This window comes from Condylura cristata, unplaced genomic scaffold (genome assembly GCF_000260355.1).
Source record: "Condylura cristata isolate star-nosed mole 26May11 unplaced genomic scaffold, ConCri1.0 scaffold00025, whole genome shotgun sequence".
NCBI classification, from domain to species: domain Eukaryota; kingdom Metazoa; phylum Chordata; class Mammalia; order Eulipotyphla; family Talpidae; genus Condylura; species Condylura cristata.
The window spans coordinates 2,017,439-2,039,231 of NW_004567126.1; the positions used below are offsets into that span (position 1 = coordinate 2,017,439).

The 21,793-nt window shown below is 37.6% G+C and overlaps 1 protein-coding gene across 1 annotated transcript in view; it reads left to right on the forward strand.

The window, feature by feature from the left end:
• Positions 1-21,793, forward strand: part of YAP1 (Yes-associated protein 1) — a 104,795-nt gene that overhangs the window by 67,172 nt on the left and 15,830 nt on the right. The window contains exons 4-6 of the mRNA XM_012729953.1: positions 1,544-1,663; positions 17,121-17,314; positions 19,616-19,663. Of these exons, the coding sequence (XP_012585407.1) occupies positions 1,544-1,663; positions 17,121-17,314; positions 19,616-19,663 (362 nt within the window). The remainder of the gene's footprint in view (positions 1-1,543; positions 1,664-17,120; positions 17,315-19,615; positions 19,664-21,793) is intronic.

The window sequence follows — 21,793 nt, forward strand, 5'->3', positions numbered from 1 at the left end:
TGGGATGGGATGGGATGGGATGGGATGGGGGTGGATACTTCTTGGGACAGCACTCCCGTTCATATATCTGTTTCCTAACAAGGAGACCTTTGACAGTTAAACAGTAATAAATCGGTCTGTCCCTAATAAAAATTAATTTAGCTTAAATTAGGACTTTGTATCCCAGGGCCTGTGTGTGAGTGGGTCTCTTTAACGAGCATCACTTACACAGCATCATTCAGAAAGCGGTCTTTGATGGCCAGCATAGAACAAAGGAGTTTGTTCCCATTTTTGCACAGAATCATACTTAGCTTCTGGTCTCAGGTGTGGGTGATAAAATTTTAAAATAAGTAGTTATAAGGAAAGATGGTTCAGAAATTAGGCTGCTGGATTAGTGTATCATCTCTGACAGTAACTAGCCCTGTGATACAGCATCATTCTGAGCCACTCTGTGCCTCAATTTCCTTAGACCAGAGATGATACTACTGTTTATGTCTATGGTAGTTATAAGGAACAAGTGAATTGATGTACGTAGTATACTTAGAATAGTGACCTGCATACATGGCAAGCACACAATTCTGTGGGTCCACATATGGAAACATTTTAGGCATGTACTTAGCCTCTATTCTCAGTTGCCACTCTTTTATTTCCTATTTCCAATTTATACTTTCTTCTCCTGACTTCTTATGGAGATGGAAAATGGAAGAATGGAAGAGACATGGGGGAGTGAGGGAGATGAGGAAATATGCTTGCATCTAACGATTCATTCTGGACCTCTCTTCATTGCTATTACTTCCCAAAAGCAACTGTAGAGTCTTTATCATACTAAAGATAGAATCAGTTTCTTGAAAATGAAACTGTCTCTCAGTGTAGTTTCCTTAACCTGAAGCTTGAAGTGGACTTTATTCTCTCTTTTTTTCCTGGGAAATTCGCCTTCCAACAGTTCCAACACTTAGCTTGTCCCTGTCCAAGCTTGTGACAAACTTAGAATTCCAACCACAACCCCCACCTCCTTGCAATTTCTGGGCTGCTTAAAAATAAGTTGCTTTTGGACCATAGTTTTCTTCTTTAAAGTTTTTTTGGTGTGAGCCACTCACATAAATAATGGATATAAATGGAGCCTGGCAGAGTTAGCTAAAGCATGCTTTATATTAAACAGAATGTTTATGGTACTGTAGATGTTCTGAAAAGACTTACATGTATTCTTACTTAAGAACCTTGGACTTCCTAGGAAGCACTCACTCTTAATTGATGGCTAGAGCACTTTGTGTCTTGCACTATCAGTAGAACAGTTATATGCTTTCCAAGAAGATTTTTCAAAAATCTGACTCTTTTTTTGCAATCAGTGACTTTGGGGGTATAGATTTTATTATTTGGTGGTTTCTTTTTATTAGAGAAGAACCAGGTATGTAAGTTAACCTTTCTTCTCTGAACATATGCTTAATTCTGTCTTAATGAGTCACTTTATGTCAAGATGTGTTTTCTTTTTGAATTAGCATCCTTCCCGCATTTTTTAGGTGCACCAAATAAAAACCAACCATGATGTTTTTTTCTGTATTTTTAGGTCCTCTTCCTGATGGATGGGAACAAGCCATGACTCAGGATGGAGAAATTTACTATATAAACCATAAGAACAAGACCACCTCTTGGCTAGACCCAAGACTTGACCCTCGTTTTGGTAAAGGTTCATCTCAAAACCTTTTTAGATAATTTTTTTAACTATTTTTTTGTATGTGAATTTGGGAAGGTTATATTTATAAAATTAATTACATTGCTTTATAGTGTTGAAAAATGAATGCCCACCCAACTTTTCAAGTGATATTTTTATATTTCATTTTATACCTTTCACTTTGAACTTGAGAACAACTGAAGTCTAGACCCTCTTTTTAAGGTTGGACTCCTGGGGTGGGGCAGGGTGAAAGTTTTGAGGGTGACTATCCAGGAGGATCACTCCCCTTTTTCATTTGGGAAGAGAAACAGTGATCTAGTTTAAAATGATCTTTCTGGCTGCAGGAGTAATCAGACTGTCACACTGCATCTGAGACCTGGGACCCTGACTGTGTCTGTCTAGGCTTAGCTTCAGAGGACAGAGGGGACCCCTGTGCCTGTGCTGTGGTGTGTGCTGTCCTGAGCCGGGGCAACCCCGTCACCCTGGAGATAGTCCAATGAAAGCATTTTTTCCTTCTCTTCTAGCTTTTTTCTCTCTTTTCTAAGTGAAGTGCTTTGTTTTTCATTTTAGGAGACAGAAAGCAAAACCATATTCCCCTTTAGCTCCCATGGGTGAATCACCATTTCCACAAAGGAATGCTCTCCTGCCCAAATGTGCACATTTTGATAATAATATACAAGTTTTTTAGTGCCTCTTTATACTCTTTTTCACTATTTTCAGTTTCTTCAGTGGGGTTTCTGAGATATTTTTCCAAAGCCATGGAAAAATGAATCTAAAAAGGAGCAGACCGTTGTGGTTTTGAAGCTGTTGTGGTTTTGAAGCTTTCGTCTTGGACTGGATGCAGCTAAATGAAAACAATGTGCAGATCACTGAGTGGGTCAGGCTGAGGGGAAGGGAGCCTTTGAAGCTTCCCAGGGGTTGACCCAACAACAACTATGGGGCCCTTCCGGGAAAGAGGAATTAACTCTGTGAATGCCAGCAAAATAGCCCTGGGGAAGGAAGGAAAAAGAAAAACTTCCCAGTTAGGAACATTATGAATAGTTCTCTTGTATCTTCATGTGACCACTAGCACCTCAGACAACCTAGTGGTCAGTTTTCTGGACTGATTGAAATCTCCTCCACCCCCTCCTTTTCAAGTAAAGTCAAAGGTGCACAAGGGGCAGGGACTGGCATTTTGACAGATACCCTATTTGGCTTAAATACTAGCCTTTTGAACTTTAAGACCTGCTTGGGTGTTAGAAAAGTAATGTGGCATGTTAATAATTTGCAACTTCAGATTCTATTTAATAGTTGAATAAACCCATGTGGTTAAAACAGGAAACCAAGTAAGGTAGAGAATTTAATAAAGGTCACCAATGGTATGGACTGGAATGATAATAGCTGTGTTTCCTTAAATCATCTTCAATAAAATGAATTTAACCTGGCCACATTTTGGAAATTTAAAAAAATGTAACTGTGGTTATTTTCTCCCCAACATAAGGTTATGAAAGGTAATAATTAACTCTCAGGTATTGCAGTTTGGAACAAAGCTCCTTTTTTTTTTTTTTTTTTTTTTAATATTTTCAGTTAAAACCTCAATAAACTGAGTTGGCCATAAGCTTAAGTAGAGCCATTAATTACATACACAGCTTGGTCTTTTGTTTTAAAACTGGGGAAAGTACCAAAGAAAATTTTCCCTCCCTACCACCTCTAACCTATGTACACACAAGTATACAATTAGATATACCCCAAAACGTCTCATAAATCCTCTTACTGCTTTTAGTTTTCCTTTTGGGGCCCACTGTGTATGTGTATCCAGACAGACTTGACAACTTGCCAAAGCTTTTTATTTTGTGGCCCGACTTTTAATCTGTTCCAGACCTTTTCAGTCAGAGAACTCAAGTGTAACTGGAGGGGGGCAGGAAAGAAAAAAAGTGTGGGTTTCTCTGATCTAGAGTGACAGCAAATAGAGACAAGCTGTTAGCTGCTGCATTTGGAGTTTTCCTTGAAATCTGAAGTTCTATAGTGGATTGTGTTTTCTCTGCCAAAAAAATATAAACTATCCCCTTTGTGACCCTTTGAGACATGCAAACACTAACAAATGGTAGGTTATTGCTTCCGTGGTTGTGGAATTGCTTTCCTATATTCCCAAAATCTGTATTCATACATTCATCAGTTGTTGGTTTAGGTCAAGTCGACCTGTGTCTTTAGACATTTTAGAATGGAAGACATGCAGTGTGCTGTATAAACTCAGCTTTCATCACTCATGTGTTTAAAACACTAGCCTCTTTTGTATTTTCTATATGTGCTGCTTTAATTATATTTAGAATTTTATCTACCAGTCATTCCATCCCAGATGAAGTTAATCCATATAATTTCAAGGAATGAAATAGTAATTTGTCCTGAATATTTTAACCCTGATGTTCTTGTTCCATAATATATGAAAACTACTTGTCTTTGGCATTTTCTTTTGTCTTAGAGAATGTGTTAGTAATTTGTAACATGAAGAGATAGCAGTGGCAATAAGACTCTCTAGTATATGTATTGGCTTTGATAAAAGCAGGGCTTTTGTGTTTTTAATGGATTATATTAGAAATGCTTTTACTCTGCCGAAAAAAATTGATCCTTGACTATTATGCATGCCTTTGACTTATTTAATGTAAACACTGTTTTATGAAGATTTTATGCCAGCAATATGAAGAGTCTCAATGTTTAAATATTTTCATGTATTTTATAAAATTACTTTTTTTATATAATATAGTCATATGATTATTTTCTAGTAAAAGACCTAATGAAAACATTTAAAAAACTCTAATCCCTAATCCTCAGGAAAAAAAAAAATAAACTCCAGTACACTTTTAGGCAATGAACTTAGATTTTATCGCACTTGGCTGCAGCTCACTAGCAGTGCTGCATCCTAACCCGCTGCGCCACCCGAGAGGGTCCAATTTCATTAACTTTTAATGGGGAAATATTTCTGATGACTTCTAAGTGGTATTTTACCTTTGGTGACAGCACAATCACCAATTCAATACCTATGTCTGTTCTGTTCAAGAGGAGAACTAACACTGAAAACTGTAGAAACTAAATGTGTTGCCTCCGTAAATGGAGTCCTGGGTAATTGTCTGCATCTAATCATTTAAAGTTGGTTGAAACAAGTCTGTCAATAAGTTGATAACCTTGCTTTTTCTTTTCTTACCCTCTCGTAAATCTTTTCTGGTCTTCCTAAATTGTAAACAGTCTTTGGTTGTGGACTCTACTATAGTTAACTACTTTGGATCAGGAGGAAAAGATGTCTCAGTGTGTTTTAGATAAGAAGGGCTATTGCTAATTAAAAATTATTAATAGATAAAACTCACCCAAAATGACCTTGAAAAGAAATTTATAACTCTTCTAATCAGCATTTTTCAAAGGGGGAGTGGATGATACGCTAGGCACTGTGGAGCATTGAACATCCCTGTCTCTAGCCCACTAAATAGCATAGTGTCACCAGTTGTTGTTACTTCTCAGATCACCAAAGTATGTTTGAAAGAACTACTAGGAGGGCCCTCTTCCCTCCCTGATGGCGCAAGGGATTAAGACGCAGCACTGTGAAGCTTTCTGCAGCCACTACAGCACAAATTAAATCCCCCCCAGGAAGGTAACCCACTTGGTGCAGCAGACCTCTCCAGTCATGCCTGCTGCTCCCTTCAGCAGTATACTTCCTAAACCTGACAGATTGAGCTGCTCCCCACTCTGTCTCTAGTGAATCTTCTCACCACCTGCATCTCTGGCCTGCACCCCAGCTTCTGTTTGCATAAATAAGTAAATCTTTAAAAAATAATTACTGGGTTTTAATAAACAAACAAAAAAAAATAATTACTGGGAGAGTTAGGGACTGTTACCCCAAATCTGAGCTGTTCTGAGATCTAGGGAAATTGAGCCTATCCAAGGTTATATATTTAAGTAACAGAGAATCTGTGCTTGATCTTGTATGTATGTGTATGTATGTGTGTATGTGTGTATGTATGTATGTATATATACATACATACAGAACAGGGGTACAGACCAGAGGTGCAGGAGCAGTGGGAGGATTCCTCAGAGGGCAGAGCAGGGTATATAACAGGCAGTTGGACAAAGTAACACTGCTGAGGGGAGCAGCAGGTGGGTCAGGAGAGGTCTGCCATGCCATGTGGGTTACATCTCTGGTTGGGGATTGAACTCTCATTGAAACAGCTGCAGCGAGCTTCATGGTGCTGTGCTTTAACCTGTCGCACCATCAGGAAGGGCCGTGTGCGTGCTCTTTTGAGATTTAGATTGTATGTGGTTAATTTTTGAGAACCACACCTAACCCACCAATACATGGCTATTTCAGAGGGACGAAGACAGTGAGTACTTACATGCTATATTGTGACTCATGTTCAGGAAGTTAGCCAAAGACAATGAGTTTCCAGTTATGAAAGAGAATTACAAAATTTCTTGGGAGAACTACCATGAAGCCATTTGATTAACCTGCTTCAAGTCTGTCATATTCTTAAGACTGTCTTCTAACCACAGCTCTGATCTTTCTTTTGACTGGCGCTTAACACATTATAAGGTAGTCCATTCTGTTTTAGGAAGGTTTAGTGGCCCGACTATATATGTTCCTTTATTAGCCAGAAATGTCCTTCCCTTAAAATTTGTGAGTACATGTCTTATTTCCACAAATGTCCTCTAATAGCTGTTGTTTCTCCCGCTACCTGCCTTTTGAGAAATATTCATTGAGAAATTACTATTTTCAAGGCCTCATTTTAGTTAGCAGCTGCTCTTCATACCTAAAACACACTTAAAATACCCTTTCTTCCATCCTTAGTTAATGATGGAGGAGTCTATAACCTAATACTAAGAATTTAGGATCAGGAACTAAAAATTCCTGTTTCTTTACTTGACACTTTCTTTCTCTGGATGCTTTTCATTTTGCTTTTGATTCAGTGTGATACTCAATACAGTGTTTTATATGTATATTAACCAGTGAAAAAATACGTGGTGAATTGCTCTGACCTGACATTTTACATGCCTTCCCAAATCTATTTTTCAAATCTTGAGTAGGAGTTTGCTAGCATCCTGTCTTCCAAACAATAGTTACATAGTTAACATGCTTAATTCCAAGGAATTATGTTATAGAAAAAACTGCCCACTCAGTTGGGAATTGCGACCACATTCTTCTGTTATCATAAGGCAACCAACTTGTTCAGAAAGATACCAAACTTCTCTTGACTTAAGTGGACTCAATTATAAAATGTGACTGGATTTATATTGGATGATTTTCAGAATATTTTCAGTCCTTAATTTGATATGGTGTGTTAAATTATAAATTTTCTGACTGCTTGTGACTCTTGCTTTATTGTTTTTTTCAATTGATATGTAGATTTGCATGCATTGACATTTCAGAGATACTTTTTTTATTGCTTCCCTTACGTTTAGCCTTGGTCCTCCATTCAGTACTAGGAATTACTTTGAAGAGGAGACAGGGGAAATCTTTCAACCTTTAATCCAAAGATAAGCATTATCGCATGATGCGTATAACCACGCTAACAAATCTGATGGGGGGGATGGGAAGACTTAAGTTCCATACTTTCAAACTCTTGGAAACAAATACGATTTTAAATATGCTTATTATAATAGCTGACTTCATCTTAACTGTCTTAAAGATAGCTAGGTATTTGTGTTATGCTTTGTTTCTACAATTTGGAAAATTCTTACAGTTACCATGATAGAAATACCTGATAGAAGCTTATCTGAAGTGTGTTTCCAAGATGTGTTCTTATTTAGCAAAGCCATGTTTGATATGCTTATGTTACCTCACTCGCACTCTCAAAATTCAATTGTACTGCAGGCACACACAAAAGGGTCAATAACGGGTTTATTTACAAAAAGGGAAAGAAATAGGAAACAACCCAAGGAAAGAGAGTGGGATACAAAGTAATTGGAATACCTTATCAGCTCGGTTGACTGAAAACACTGAATCACAGAGTCACACAGTCCAGATAGCTGTTTCCCAAGTGAGATGCAATTGCGCCTTATTTATCCCACAATGTCCCAGAATTCCTGCTAGCTCTGCCCTTGGGTCCTCTCAGTTCTCTCCCTGGTACTGCTGGGAGTTATAGCTTCCAATCACTGGAGTAGGGGATAGAGTCCAGAAAGCTGGAGTAGGGGGGGGGGTCTACAAGACTCTGCAGAGTTCTTTTAGGACATCCTTCCCCTTAACACTTAGAAGGTTACTAATACTGCCTTTGTGAATTTTTTAAATAAAAAAAAATAAACACTTGCTAAAATATTTATCTGAGAATATAATTATATTCATTTTTTAATTATGTTAAATTGAGGGGGTGGGGCCAAAATAGTTTATTAATTATGGTCATCTCCACTGCTTACCAATTAAACTCATGTATTTTCTAACTGGTAATCGTACATTATATAATGAATGAGTTACATGGAATTTTTGAAACTTAAAAAAGCTAAAGATCACTGAAGTTCTTACATGATATATTAATGGTTTGTGTTATTACTAAAGCTCTTAACATCAAATGAGGAAAAACCTTAATTTTTTTTTTTTTTTAAGATTTATTTATGCTTACAGAACTGGGGGACAGGCCAGAGGCCTGGGTGAAAGGATTCACCAGATGAAGAGTGGGGAACAGAACAGGCAGATGTATTAAAACACACTGCTGAGGAGAAAGCAGGCGGGTCAGGAGAGGTCTGCCATGCCATGTGGGTCACCTGCCTGACTGGGGATGGAACTTGTGCTGCAGTGGCTTCTAAGAGCTTCATATTGCAGAGCTCTAACCCACTGAGCCACCAAGGAGAGCCCCCCCCCCTTAATTAGTTTTTAAAAGAATACTGTGTTTCAAGTTGTATTTGTGGCAACTCTGCAGCAATAGCAAGTTTCTTACAAAATGTACTCCAGAGAACAGCTGTGTGTGGTGATAACCATGCTTAGTGCCAATCCATAGACCCAAATACAAGACACAGATCATAGAACTCCTGAGGGAGCATTCAATAGATTTCTGCTTAAAGAAACCAGAATGATTTAGAAGGTGAGTTTCATAGTGTTTGCTTTGTTTTATACTCTTTTTGTTCTGTTAGCCTGGGTGCTGAGGTCATTTTCAAACTCATTCTGGATTTGCTTCAGTGTGGAGAAGCTCCTGTACATTATTTACAGCATCCTACTAGTAGGGATAGAAACCATTTCAGTATTGACTTATTCATTTAGCAGCTATTTGCGTGCCAGGTAGGCACTATGCTAGCCATTGGGAAGGGATATGCAAGTAACTAAATAAATGAATCATTATAAAATGTGTTCAGTACCATGAAGAATAGACAAGATGTTCTGAAGGGGAGTTGTATGATGGGGAAACTGCTTGTGCATGGGTGGTCAGAGAAGCCTTTTTCAAAAAGAGGGATATTGAAAGGTGAGAAGCCCATCAAGATCTAGACTATGCAAAAGGACCAATTTTTGTGCATTTAAGTCAAAAATAAGATAAGCACTTTTCTGAATTATAAATTCCCTCAGTAAAATGTCATTAATAGTAATAGTCAATGTATAACTGAAATAAAACTGGTATTAATGGAATTGTTTGCTCATCTAGCATGATTTCATGATGTCTGGTGTGTTTTAAAAAATAAATCCCTGTCAGACTAATAGCCCCATTATCTATATTTTTGTCTTAAAACTTTATTCTCATGGTAGAGAGAAATATAGTTGTACTCAAGGGACAAGGAATTGAAAGCTAGTTGGAACACTTTCTTCCTTCTCCTCACCTCATTTAGCAGCCCCTGTGCCCTACCCCCAAACTGCTTAATGAGGTGATAAGGAGAAAATGTTCAATTGGGATTTTTTAAAGCTCTATCCACAGTTGTTGTTGTTGTTGTTGTTGTTTTGAAAAATGCCATCATAATGAATTTTCATACCAGCCTTTTTGATAGATGTTTGAAGGAAGAAGAAATCAAGTAGACTTAATAGTAATGTTTGTTGTCAATATGTTTGAACAAGGTAAAGATTTAAATACTTGAACCCAATTTGGGGGGCTTGGAGGTTGGTGCTTGGGAAAGGAAGAGAAGTAAGATATGTATAGAGGAAGAGACTACTGCTACACTTGGAGTCTTAGATGAGATAAACTTAGCACAAAACACAAAGAAGAAACACAAGGAGATACCACTTTATTCTCTCTAGTTAACAAAAATCAAGAACAGTAACAGTGTGAGCAGCATATGGAGAAATTGGAACATTCATACGTGGCTGATGGGATTGAAAAATGCTGCAGTCTCTTTGGAAAACAGCTCAGTCTTGACACAAAAAGTTAAAAGGTAGTGATGGTATGACCCAGCAGTGGTTTGTTGCTCCTGGGATATGTGCCAAAGAATTGAAATCTTATGTCCCCACAAGTACGTGAATGTTGTACATGAGTGTTCATAGCAACATTCTATTGTTCCTAATAGCCAAAAAAGAAGAGTTTAACAAATGTCAATTAACTGATGCCTTAACAACTCTGGTTTGTCCATAAAGTAGTAGATTTGGCAATACAAAGGAGTGAAATGTCGTTACCCAAAACATGGATGAATTGTACTGTGTGAAATAGGTCAATCAGAAGACCACAAATTGTTTGATTCCATCTATATAACATGTTCAAAATAAGCAAATTGGGAGAGACACAGAATAGATTAGCAGTTGCCAAGTGGGAGGGAAATGCAGTAGGGTGTGTAGTGTTGGGGATATAGGACTTCATTTGAGGGTAATGAAAGTGTTCTAATTAAATAGATCATTGGTGATGCACACTTTTATGAATATACGAAAACTGAATTGTGCTTGTAAATTTTGTGGTATGTGAAATATCTCAGTAACATTCTTTAAAAATCTTTCTTGGGCATGACATTCCATTTAGGTACATAGTTGGGAAATGGTTTTTGCATGTTGATGGTAAAAAATATGTTAGTTCAGGACGCTGGCCTTTTGTAAGAGACAGATGTTTCCCTGTAAATCAAAGAGTAATTTTCACTAAAAGCCATTTTGTATGTAAATATATAAGTTAAGGGCCTCCCTGATGGCGCAGGGTTTAAAGTCTCAGTGCTATCAAGCTGTCATCAGCCACTGGGGCATGAGTTCAATCCTGGGCCAGGGAGCTGACTGACCCACATGACTAATCAGATCTCTCCTGTCTTGCCCATTGCTTCCCACTCGTGAATCATGTCACCCACTGTACCTCTGGCCTACACCCCAGTTCTGTGCAAGATAACATTAAAAAATAAAACTTTAATATATGTAAATTATGCGAATTAGTTTCTTTGTAAAGAATTCAGTTGACTAGTAATGAAGTAATCACTTAGCTAGCAGTAGCTGTTTTATATTAGTCTTTACTGTTTTGAGACTGAGAGATGGCCTAGTAACTTGTGTGAGTCTTAAAATACTTGGCAAAGAAGTGATTCGATGTCTTAAATCAGTTTTTCTTTCAAAGTGCGTGATTGCATATATATCTGTAATAAATACTTTGTAGTATTTAAGGGTTGCATGTATAAACTACATAAGTCTAAAAACAACATGTTAAGTTTGAAAATTTAGGTTTTGGGGATGAAATTTGAAAAGAGATCCATGCTGATAACCTCCTTTCTTTTTGAGAAGGTGGTCTGTTATTTTTCAGTAATTGCTGGGTACTGATTTGTTACCATAAAGCTGTGAGGACTAATTTGCTAAGTAAAATTTGAAAAGTATTTTTCATGGTGCAAGTGTACAGACTTCCAAGTTTTTAAGTTAGCCTGTTATCTAAATTTTTTAAATTTTTGTCATATTTAAGGAATTTTTTTTCTCTCATGAGAGATTTTATCAATACTGGAAATATTGGGATTTGGAAGCTGATCATAAAGTTAGTAGTGCTTTGCTTTGCTTTTGTAGCTGCCCTGCCCCCATTTCACAGGAAACAAAGCCTGTTTTGTTTCTTGTCTGCTTGTGAGGTCTCTGCTGTACCCCCTGTGGATGCAATGCTCAGTGGAAACGCTTGAGACACTCAGAGGGTAAAGAAAAGGATGCTTCAGGAGGGGAATAAATCCTGTCTTCAGTAGATAAACAGAGTTTGAATTGGTCATTTAAGTCAGTTCTTTATGTTAGGACTGCTTGTGTCCATAGGTAACAGCATTTACATAACTCAATGTGCTCAACATTGTTCCTCAGAGATACCATTTCTCTTGCATATTTTTGCATATTTCTGTTTATTTCTGCATAATTGTTCTTTCTCCTTCTTTTGATAACCTATTCTTCCCTTTTTGTGTTTTGAATACTCAGGTAAGCTTAGATTTGAAAAAGACCTACCACCTATATTGGCCACTCTCACGGGTGTTTGTTGCTATGCTTTCTAATGACAGTAAATTGGTGGGAAGCAAAGGATAGTTACCTCCTTCATGCAGTTTTGTTATTGACTAGCTAGTATATATTATATTAGCTTACTGAGTTCTGTGATGAGAATCTGGTGTGGAAAATCTCAAAAGCTTTTCTGTTGTTTCCTATTAGCTGAAATGTTTAACAGAGTGAAGCTCTAGAATCTGTTTTGAAATCTGTTATGTCTTATAATTCTAACTCTACAACTTCCTAATGGCTGTTTCCTCACAGCTTTTTTAAGTTTATTTTTTATTTAATTGCTTGGCTTTGAAGGCAGTTTTCCTCTACTATTTTTCTGCCCTAGGCTTCAGTTTGAGATGTTCACATCTTGAGATGTATTTTCAGATTAGAACACCTCTCAGGTTTAAGCCATATTACCAAGCTCTGTGTAGCACAATGTGTGAAATGTTTTTATTGGGAGATGCTTAGTGTTCTATAGTAGTGCCAGGAACACCTTTCCAACAAGAAAAAAATCTGAGGAAGGCTCACTGCATCTCCTGTGTTTTCCCATTTCAATGTTGTAGTAAAGAAATCGCTCTGGCTCATGTAATACTTAAAAAGACTGAGTGGTATGGCTAAGTAGAAGGAGTAATGGGGAGTATGGGAATCTTAGCCAGGATGATTATCTGTTGGAGTGGTTCTCTTAAAGATTACAAAGACCTGTTCTGAAGAAGGGAAGAGACTAAGGTTTATGGGGCATCTATGTGATGCTTTCCATTTGTTATGAATCCCCACCGTAACTTGAAAAGGGGGGTGGTCATATCCCCAGGTGCAGTTAGGAGAAAATAAAATGAATTACTAATCATAGTTTGTTGGATGCTGGAGACCTCGTTTTAATGCCATACCTGAATGTTTGTGATACACGCATCTAGTAATGTTGGTGAGAGGCAGGTGGAACCACTTGTGTTCAGTGAAGTGCTTGACAGTGCCTGGCAAACCTTAGCTCTCAAAACGTTTGGATCTTTTTCTATCCATTCTCCTCTGTAATACTAAAGTATAAAACAGAGGAACATTTTAGTCATTTTTTTGTATAAAGAGTTTTCATAAGTAAAGTTGTGGTATGTTTTGAAGAATATTAATAAGGCTTTGCTCATTACAAAACATCAAGTCCTGTTTTAATGTCCTTTCTTTGTCAGATAAAATGTTAAAATGAAATAAACAAAAAGCTGAAACCTGGTGTCATACATTTAAAAGTATTTTCCATGGATTAGAAAATAACAGCACACAAAGCAGTGAACAAGTGCAAAGTTAGGGCCAGCCAAGGCTCCAGGACCTTTCAACTCTTCATATCAGCAACTCATTGTTAGAACAAAGAAATCAGAAATTGGTTCAGTGGTGAGAGCCAGACAGACACACAAAAGCAAGATGGACTATGTACAGTCAGAAAGAAATAAGACATTTCAAGGATCAATGTATAGCCAGCATTGTTCTAACAATAGTGTAGTTAAGCTAGATAATTAATTACACAGTGTATATAGATGAACTTCCAAAATATAATAGTAAAATTTGCCCTACCAGCTGTTAAAACATTTTAAAGTTTGTGATGAAAACTGGTGCTGGGTACAAAAGTAGTTTAATGAACAGAATAGTAGTCTAGATGTAAAATTTAGTCTTTGATAAAGTTGAGTGGAGGTGGGCATACTTCCACGCATAGTTGCTGGGACTAAAAAAAGATAAGATAGGGGCCCACCCTGGTGGCGCAACTGGTTGGGACACAGCACTGCAAACTAACCACAGTTGCTTCAGTTTGAGTTTGATCCCTGGCCTGGGAGGTGATCCATATGGCACAGCAGACCTTTCCTGTCTGGCTCATTGCTCCCCTCAGCAGTGTACTTCATCGATCTGTCTGCTCTGCTCCCCACTATCTCAGGTGAATCTTCTCACTGCACCTACTCCTCTGGCCTGTATCCCATTTCTGTATGCATAAATAAATAAATCTTTAAAAAATAAAAAAGAAAGATAAGATATACCCACTCATGCCACACACCAGGAAAGATCCTGAATGATTGCACTGATTGCGAGATACTTAAAAGTAGAACTATATAGTTTTTGAATTTAAAAAAATAGATAAATAACTTGTCACCTGGAAATGGAGACAGCAGATAAAATTTTGTGGAAAAAAAATATTTGACTACTTAACAAATTCTTGTATGGAAAAACAACTAAAGAGAAGTAATAAGCCAATTATTTTTTACTTAAGTATGACAAAGTTGTACTGTCCCTAGTGTATAAAAAGTAAAGAACAATAACCCCGTAGAAAGATATATGAACACAGTTCACATAAAAAATACAGGTGATTTGGTCAGACTTACAGTAAGATGTTGCAAAGTAATTACACTGTGAAACCATTTCTCATCTTTTGAATTGGCAAAAATCCAGGAGTTTGGTAATGTCATGAAATAAAAAAAAGACATTCTCATACATTATTGGTAGGGATACAACAAAGCAAAATCTTGATGTTTGTATGAGAGGTGGAAAGTTAGTAGTTTACTTATGTTGTTAACCATTAACCCAGCAGTCTCCCATTGAAGAGCCTACGATACAGTAGCAAAAATATAATGTAATCACAAAGCTTGGTAACCATAAAAACATAACAAAAAATTGCTTTAATATGATACTAATCAAAGAAAATGGAAACCTCTATATAGTTGTTTAGAGTGATCTCAACTACATTTGGTAGATAACTGACAAAGTGGAGTAAAATAATAATAGTATGCTACCACATAGTTAAGAGGTCTGTGTGTTTGCTTAGATTATCTTTTGGGGTGGAGGGATAGTGGATGGGAAGTAAAACACATGTTTATAAAAATCAAAAGCAGATTGTCACAAATGAATCTGCACATTGAGCTGATGGCCTTATCACACAGAGAAATTATTTCACATGGCTTTTAGCCATAGTTATTTGTACACACCTAGTGAAGTATACTAAATAACCCATAAGCTAAATGGAAATATCAAATATATGGAATGGAACAACCCAGATTACCTACACTATCTCAATGTTTAACATTCAGGAAAAACAGTAGAGGTAAATTAATTTAGTCTAAGAAAAACTTGGACTAAATATAGTCAACTCGAAATTAGAAAAAGGAATGTACAAAAACCAGAGAGGAAAAGTGGGAATTAAAAAAACAGTAATGCATTAATAATGTCAGGTTAATGAATCACTCAGTAGGTTGAGTTGAATTAAGGCATTCTAATCTTCCTTCTAATATTCTTGGTTCTGTAGTGATAATGATGGGTGTTATGGTTATCCTAAGGTTTCTATGTGGTTTCTATCTTATTTTTTTTTTAAAGATTTATTTATTTGTGCATACAGAACTGGGGTACAGGCCAGAGGCTCAGGGGCGGTGAGAGGCTTCACCAGAGACAGCGCGGGGAACAGAACAGGCAGATCGACGAAGTTCACTGCTGAGGGGAGCAGCGGGCGGGTCAGGAGAGGTCTGCCACGCCATGTGGTCACCTCCGGGGCAGGTGGGAATCAAACTCATGCGGAAGCGGCTTTAGATTCTCAGTGCTGTGCTTTAACCCGCTGCGCCACCAGGGAGGGCCATGGTTTCTATCTTAATAGTCCATTTCTTGCTTCAGTGAATAATTACTTACCTAGAAGTGTTGTGGTAGTTTTTCAGCACTAACCAGATACTATGATGTCATTCTGAGGATATTTTTCCTAATTTGGGTACTCAGCTCTAAAAAACAAAAAGGATACAAGTTTATAAAGAAAAATTTAGCTCAGGTGAAAAAGGTCAGTACACTAAATGGAGAGGTCCCATGGCAGAGCTTTGAGGGAAGATCGACCAGGGAGATCTGTTCACATGGTCTCCAAGATGTCTACTTTTAGCAGATGGTGTTTACCAAAAGGCTTCTTGTGGGCTCATCCCCATAGAGTTCCTGCATGCCCAAGAGACTACTAAGTCACAAGAGTGGCTTGTGAAGGTTGTTTGGTATTTTGGTAGTGATGTTTCTAAAAGAAACTGGTCTGTAATTTTCTTCATATGTCTTTGTTCAGTGTTGGGGGTGAGGTGAGCCTGATAAAATATGACAAAGTATTCTTTTGCTGACTTATGGAAGAGGTTGTATAGCATTGCTATTATGTCTTCTCTGAATGTCTGCGAAACCTATTGGGTCGGAGGCTTTCTTAGGTCAGTTTCTATTGAACGCCTAGTAAATACAGTGACCCGAAATCTCACCTTAAAAAGTTGAATATGTATCTGAAAATGGGGAGTTGTTTCATTCTTATTTACATTTTCACACGAGTTTTCCATCTGCACATTGAAATTTCCACAATGTACAGTTTGACTGTTATATCTCTGACAGGAATTCATTCATACAACACTCATGGCCATTGCTGGTTGTCAGGTAGTTGCTTATTGACTACCTAAGCTATGTGCTGGTGGTGTTAACAGAGATCAGTCTCTGCCATCCAGATTGGTGTAGGCACATGATATTATGACCAACATCATCTCATTGAAGTATACTTGCTTTATTAAAAATGTGTACATATGTGTGTGCGTGTATGTGTGTGTGTAAAAACATACATATATACATTTCATTTTTTAAGCATATACTAAAGTTTTTATGGGCTTTCCTGCTCAGAATGTGTTGTCTCGATTATTTTAGGAGATTTAATTTTAATTGTGGATTTATTTATATTTTGTAATAAGCAATGAATTCACCTTGTAATCAGACTTTAAAGTTACAAGGAGTGTCTCTTTTCAGCTCAGCCCTGTAGTAGTCCCAACACCAAAGCAACACTTATTAATTGTTTCTTAGCTGTCTTAATTCATATTCTCCAAATATACAGTATTTTCTTCCACTGCCACCTTCCCCTTTTCTGATCTGTGCTCTCTTTTATTCTGTCTCAGGCTGTCCCATGTCACTGTGTATTTGTTAGAGCTGCCCCTTGTTTCTTTTTCCAGCATGGCTGCCTCACATCTTATAATAAGAGTGATACCAGCAATGACAATAACAAACTAACTGTTATACCACTGATGGAGTTTTAAGTTATTTCCAGACTTTAATGAAAAAGATTGCGTTGTATAGCCCCATTGTTTATGCATTCCTTTTCCTTTACTAGTTTTTTAGGACAGTTCTTTTGTTTCATTTCAGCTATGAACCAGAGAATCAGTCAGAGTGCGCCAGTGAAGCAGCCACCTCCGCTGGCCCCCCAGAGCCCACAGGGAGGCATCATGGGTGGTGGCAGCTCTAACCAGCAGCAACAGATGCGGCTACAGCAGCTTCAGATGGAGAAAGAGAGGCTGCGACTGAAGCAGCAAGAACTGCTTCGGCAGGTGAGGCCACAGGTTAGAAACCAGCCTTCCACTTTTTGGGGTTTGTTCTCCTACATGAAGTTGGGCGTACTTCAGCATTTATCGGTTACAGAGGGATGCTGAGAGACACAGAAGTGTTCTCTATCTCTGCCCTGGCCTTACTAGTTTCTTGACTGACCTTTGATCATGCAACCTGTACCTCATAAACCTGATCACAGAGCTGTTTGGACCTGATCATCAAGATTAGAAAACTTCAATGGAAGCATGATGCTTCTGCAAAAGAGCCTGGAAGATTATAGATTCCAATACTTCTGAGAACCCTGCTGGGGGGGTGGGGGGGACGGGGGGGGCGGTGGGGACGACACTAGGCTTCTTTTGGGAAAGAGTATCTTTTACTTTAAACCAGTTATTTAGGTGAGTGAACCCATATGATATTTCACAAATGACATAGATTTCAATATTGCTGAATCTAAAATGTCTCCTAAAACATATTACATGTTATCTCAAGTTGAGTATATTCCAGAGTGATCTCCTGTGGACTCTTTTTTCACGTTGGGAATGTATAGTTCCTGATGTTAGAGAGCTTGACCTCTTTGCAACCTCTTTGCATTTCCATCAGTTTTCTTTCAGAAAGTATTGCTGGGCTTTATGTTCCCTAAGAATAGATAATCCCTCATCTCAACGTCTATTTTCACTTTAACTTGTTTCTGAGTAGTAAAATCTAAATCCAGATATTGGGCATGTGATCCTATCATTTAAGCAGTGTATTTTAAATTTTTGTGATTTTTTTTTTTTTAATGTGCAATATTGAAAACATACAAAGGTGACAATGAAAGTAAAATCTCTTTCCCATTTCTCTAGCTCTGTTTTCTGGATGTAAACAATATCAGTTTCTTGTATGTTTCTCCCCCCAACCCCTTACTCTGTTTACAAACATATAAAAATACTTGAACCTGTTGTACTTTCCCCTACCTAAATCATAGCATTTTAAGTATAAGTGAAAAAATCATTTTACTCTACATTTCTAACCCAATATGATGCCACTTTAACAAGGTAATTTGTAAGGGCTGAATTTTAAAAATGTCAGTACAAATGCCTGTGTGAGATTTGAGGAACAGGTCCTATGGTATCCTATAATCACCTTTAAACTGTTTGTGCTGTCAGTAATCTGCCAGTATTATTCTGGTGTGCTTGGCACTAAAAGTAAGCCCTGATCAGCAATAGTTTAAGCCAGTCTGTGGTATCTGTAAGTGGCTTTGAAGGAAACTCTTCTTTGTCTGCCATTAAGAAGGTGGAAGAAAGAAGCATACTAATATAGCTTACTGTATGTGGAACTAATGTTTTTCCATATAAATTAAACTATAATTAGAACAAGATAATCCCACTTAAAGGTGTAATTATATGGCCATTGGAAGAAATTAAACAATGGGAGAATGGGTCTTACGAAGCCTGTGTTTTTCAGTGTTGCTTTTAATTTGTTGTTACTTAGTGCTTGATAATCTAAGTAAATGCAAGTTCCAGTTACTCAGAAATGAAGACTCTCAAGCAAGACACTGTGCTAAGAAAAAGTTGTTTAATTGCTAATGTTATAGTCTTACTGTTTTTAAGGTAATTGCTAAGGTCTAGAAATGGACCATTCATCATTTTGTTCTATGCCATACATATTTGGCATGTATACAAACTACATGCCTGGCTGTTTGGTTTTGTTTTGGTGGGCAAAATATTGCTACTTTAAAACTCTTCCTTCAAAGAATTTTTCTAAATCTTACTCTCACTCTTACTCTGGGTGATGGGTCCTGGACAGAATAGCTTCACTTCCTTTGAAGGTAACTTCTTTGTTTCTTCTTACTATCATACTGTGTCGCCTTTTCTTACATTGAAATGACAGACCTGCACTGTTCTCATACAAATAGTCCATTTTTTAGGATGTTTTTGCTTTTTATCAATCAGTTTAAACTCAGTGTCTTTTAAGTCTTCTGACTTTCTGTGAACTTCCCATTGACAGTTTCTTTTATCATGGAAATAGCAAATTCTAAATTTCCTGCTTCTCTAATACTCAGAAGCAAAAACCTACTTGGCCAATATAAAATCTTACTTGCGTCCCCACACTCAGAGTTTTGCTGTCCTGTCTTCGATGCTGTTCAACGTTTCTGAGATTTCAGTTTGTTTCGTGGTGATTCCTTTGGCTCCTGTCTTCCTCAGTCTGCTGCTTCTTGGGCTAACTTGGGAATTCTGTGCTATGGTGATATGTCTGGATGCAATTTATAAGTCAGCCTACACAGCCAAACTATGTGGCTTAAAGTAATTTTTATCCGTCTTATTTTTCACTCTTAGGCAATGCGGAATATCAATCCCAGCACAGCAAATTCTCCAAAATGTCAGGTAGGCTCTCATCTGATGTTTTAGCATTTAAAGAAAAAATGCCCATTAGAAAAGTGAAATTTGTCCTCACTGACTATTGGGCCCATAGCGTTGAGCTACTATCCATATCCTAAAGTTAGCATTGCCATTCCCAGCAGGTACATTGTCTGCTCCTCCAAGGACCATGTAGCATTCATTTTTATTTGGTGGAGCTCTTTTTTAGTACATATTTGAAATATTAGTTACATCTCAGTTGCACATCCTGTCACCCTTGAGGTATCCTGTTTCTCTTTGTATAGCCTCAAATAGTATTTACAGTGGTTATAGGAATTAGTAATTTGATCAAGAACAAAGGTAGTGCAGATTTTCTTTTATTTGTAGGCTTCTTATTAAGAATCATAATGATACTGTTAGTTGAGGAAAACTTTTCTGTGGAATTTCCAGGGGAACAACTTCAAAATTTTCAGTGAATTTGACCTTCCCGGGGATTGATTTGGGTTTCTTTGTGGTTTTTGTTAACATTCTCCCATTTGAACCCCAGGGAGTGCATTAGTTGGGAAGCTATCTTCCTCAAATGGAAAATTATGCTATTTTTTCCTTCAAACACTTAACCTGACTCCTGGGAAGAATTTCATTCTTGAAACCAAAGAAATTCTCTTTGTGTGGACCCTCAAAATTTGAGGGAATTCAGAACTTTTCTTGTGGGTGGAAGCAACCGTGGATTATTATCTTATATTTGGCATAGCTCTTTTGTACTTGGTATAAACAGCATCTTGTGTTCATATCAGCTATAGAGGGAAGTTGATAAGATTCCATTCCTTGTGTATAATGTTCACTTGTACATTGGAGCACCATGCTGATAAATTCAGATAGTCCTCATAGAGACCACTTCTCTTTGTGAGAGAAAAAGCTCAATTCTTTATCTGTCTCATAAATCAAGTGATTATGTAAAGGAATAACTCACTAAAGACACCATTACTGGTGTAGAGCACAGACATTCTTAACATCAAATCTATGAATAACCATACTGACCTAGAACACATTAGCATTATGCTTTAAGAAGTAAGGGTATTTCTTTGTCTTTTTTCCTGTAACTTACCTGAAAGGAGGTTTATAAGTCCTGATAAGTGACTTCAAGAGCAGAAATTAACTTAAATGAGATAGATCTTCATGTAAAAAGTGTTTTTTAGTTTTTTTCCTACTGAGAAATCTGTTAAATATGTCTTTAATACTTAAGTATGGGCATAAATAGTTGCTGTTATTAGAATTATTTCATAGCAAAACTTTAGGAATGGTGAGACACAAAAGAAATGCGAATTATTATATTTATATGGTATTAAGATTACTATATTGACTAATTAGACTTATTTAAAATAAGGCAAAAAGGTTGAGATAGAATTTTTTTTTTAAAGACTTACTTATTTGTGCCATACAGAACAGGGGTACAGGCCAGAGTTGCATGGGGGTGAGAGGATTCACCAGAGTGGGGAGCAGAACAGGCAGATCGGCAAAGTACGCTATTGAGCAGTGGGCAGGGTCAGGAGAGGTCTGCCGCACCATGTGGTTCACCTTTGGGGCAGGTGGGCATCAAACTCATACTGAAGTGGCTTTAACTTCTTAGTGCTGTGTTTTAACCCGCTGCACCACCAGGGAGGGCCCGAGATAGATATTTTAAAATCCACTTTGTATGTACAGTAGAAGAAAACACTTCTGCAGTTATTAGTCAGCAGTATGTTGAACAGGCACACTTATGAAAATGTCAGTAAATATGTGGAATTTATGGAGTTTAGCAGTGTTTTTATCAGGCAAGCATTTGTGTATGTGTTTTAAAGATTTATTTATTTATGCATACAGAACTGGGGTATAGGCCAGAGGTGCAGGGGTAGTGAGAGGATTCACCAGAGACAGAGTGGGGAGCAGAGCAGGCTGACTGATGAAGTACACTGCCGAGGGGAGCAGTGGGCGGGGTCGGGAGAAGTCCACTATGCCATGTGGGTCACTTCCGGGGCACAGATCAAACTCATGCTCAAGTGGCTTTAGCTTCTTAGTGCTGTGCTTTAACCCATTGTGCCACCAGAGAGGGCCCACATTTGTGTATTTTTCTTACCCTACATATTTTTAATACGGTGTTAAGATATAGATTCCAGGAAA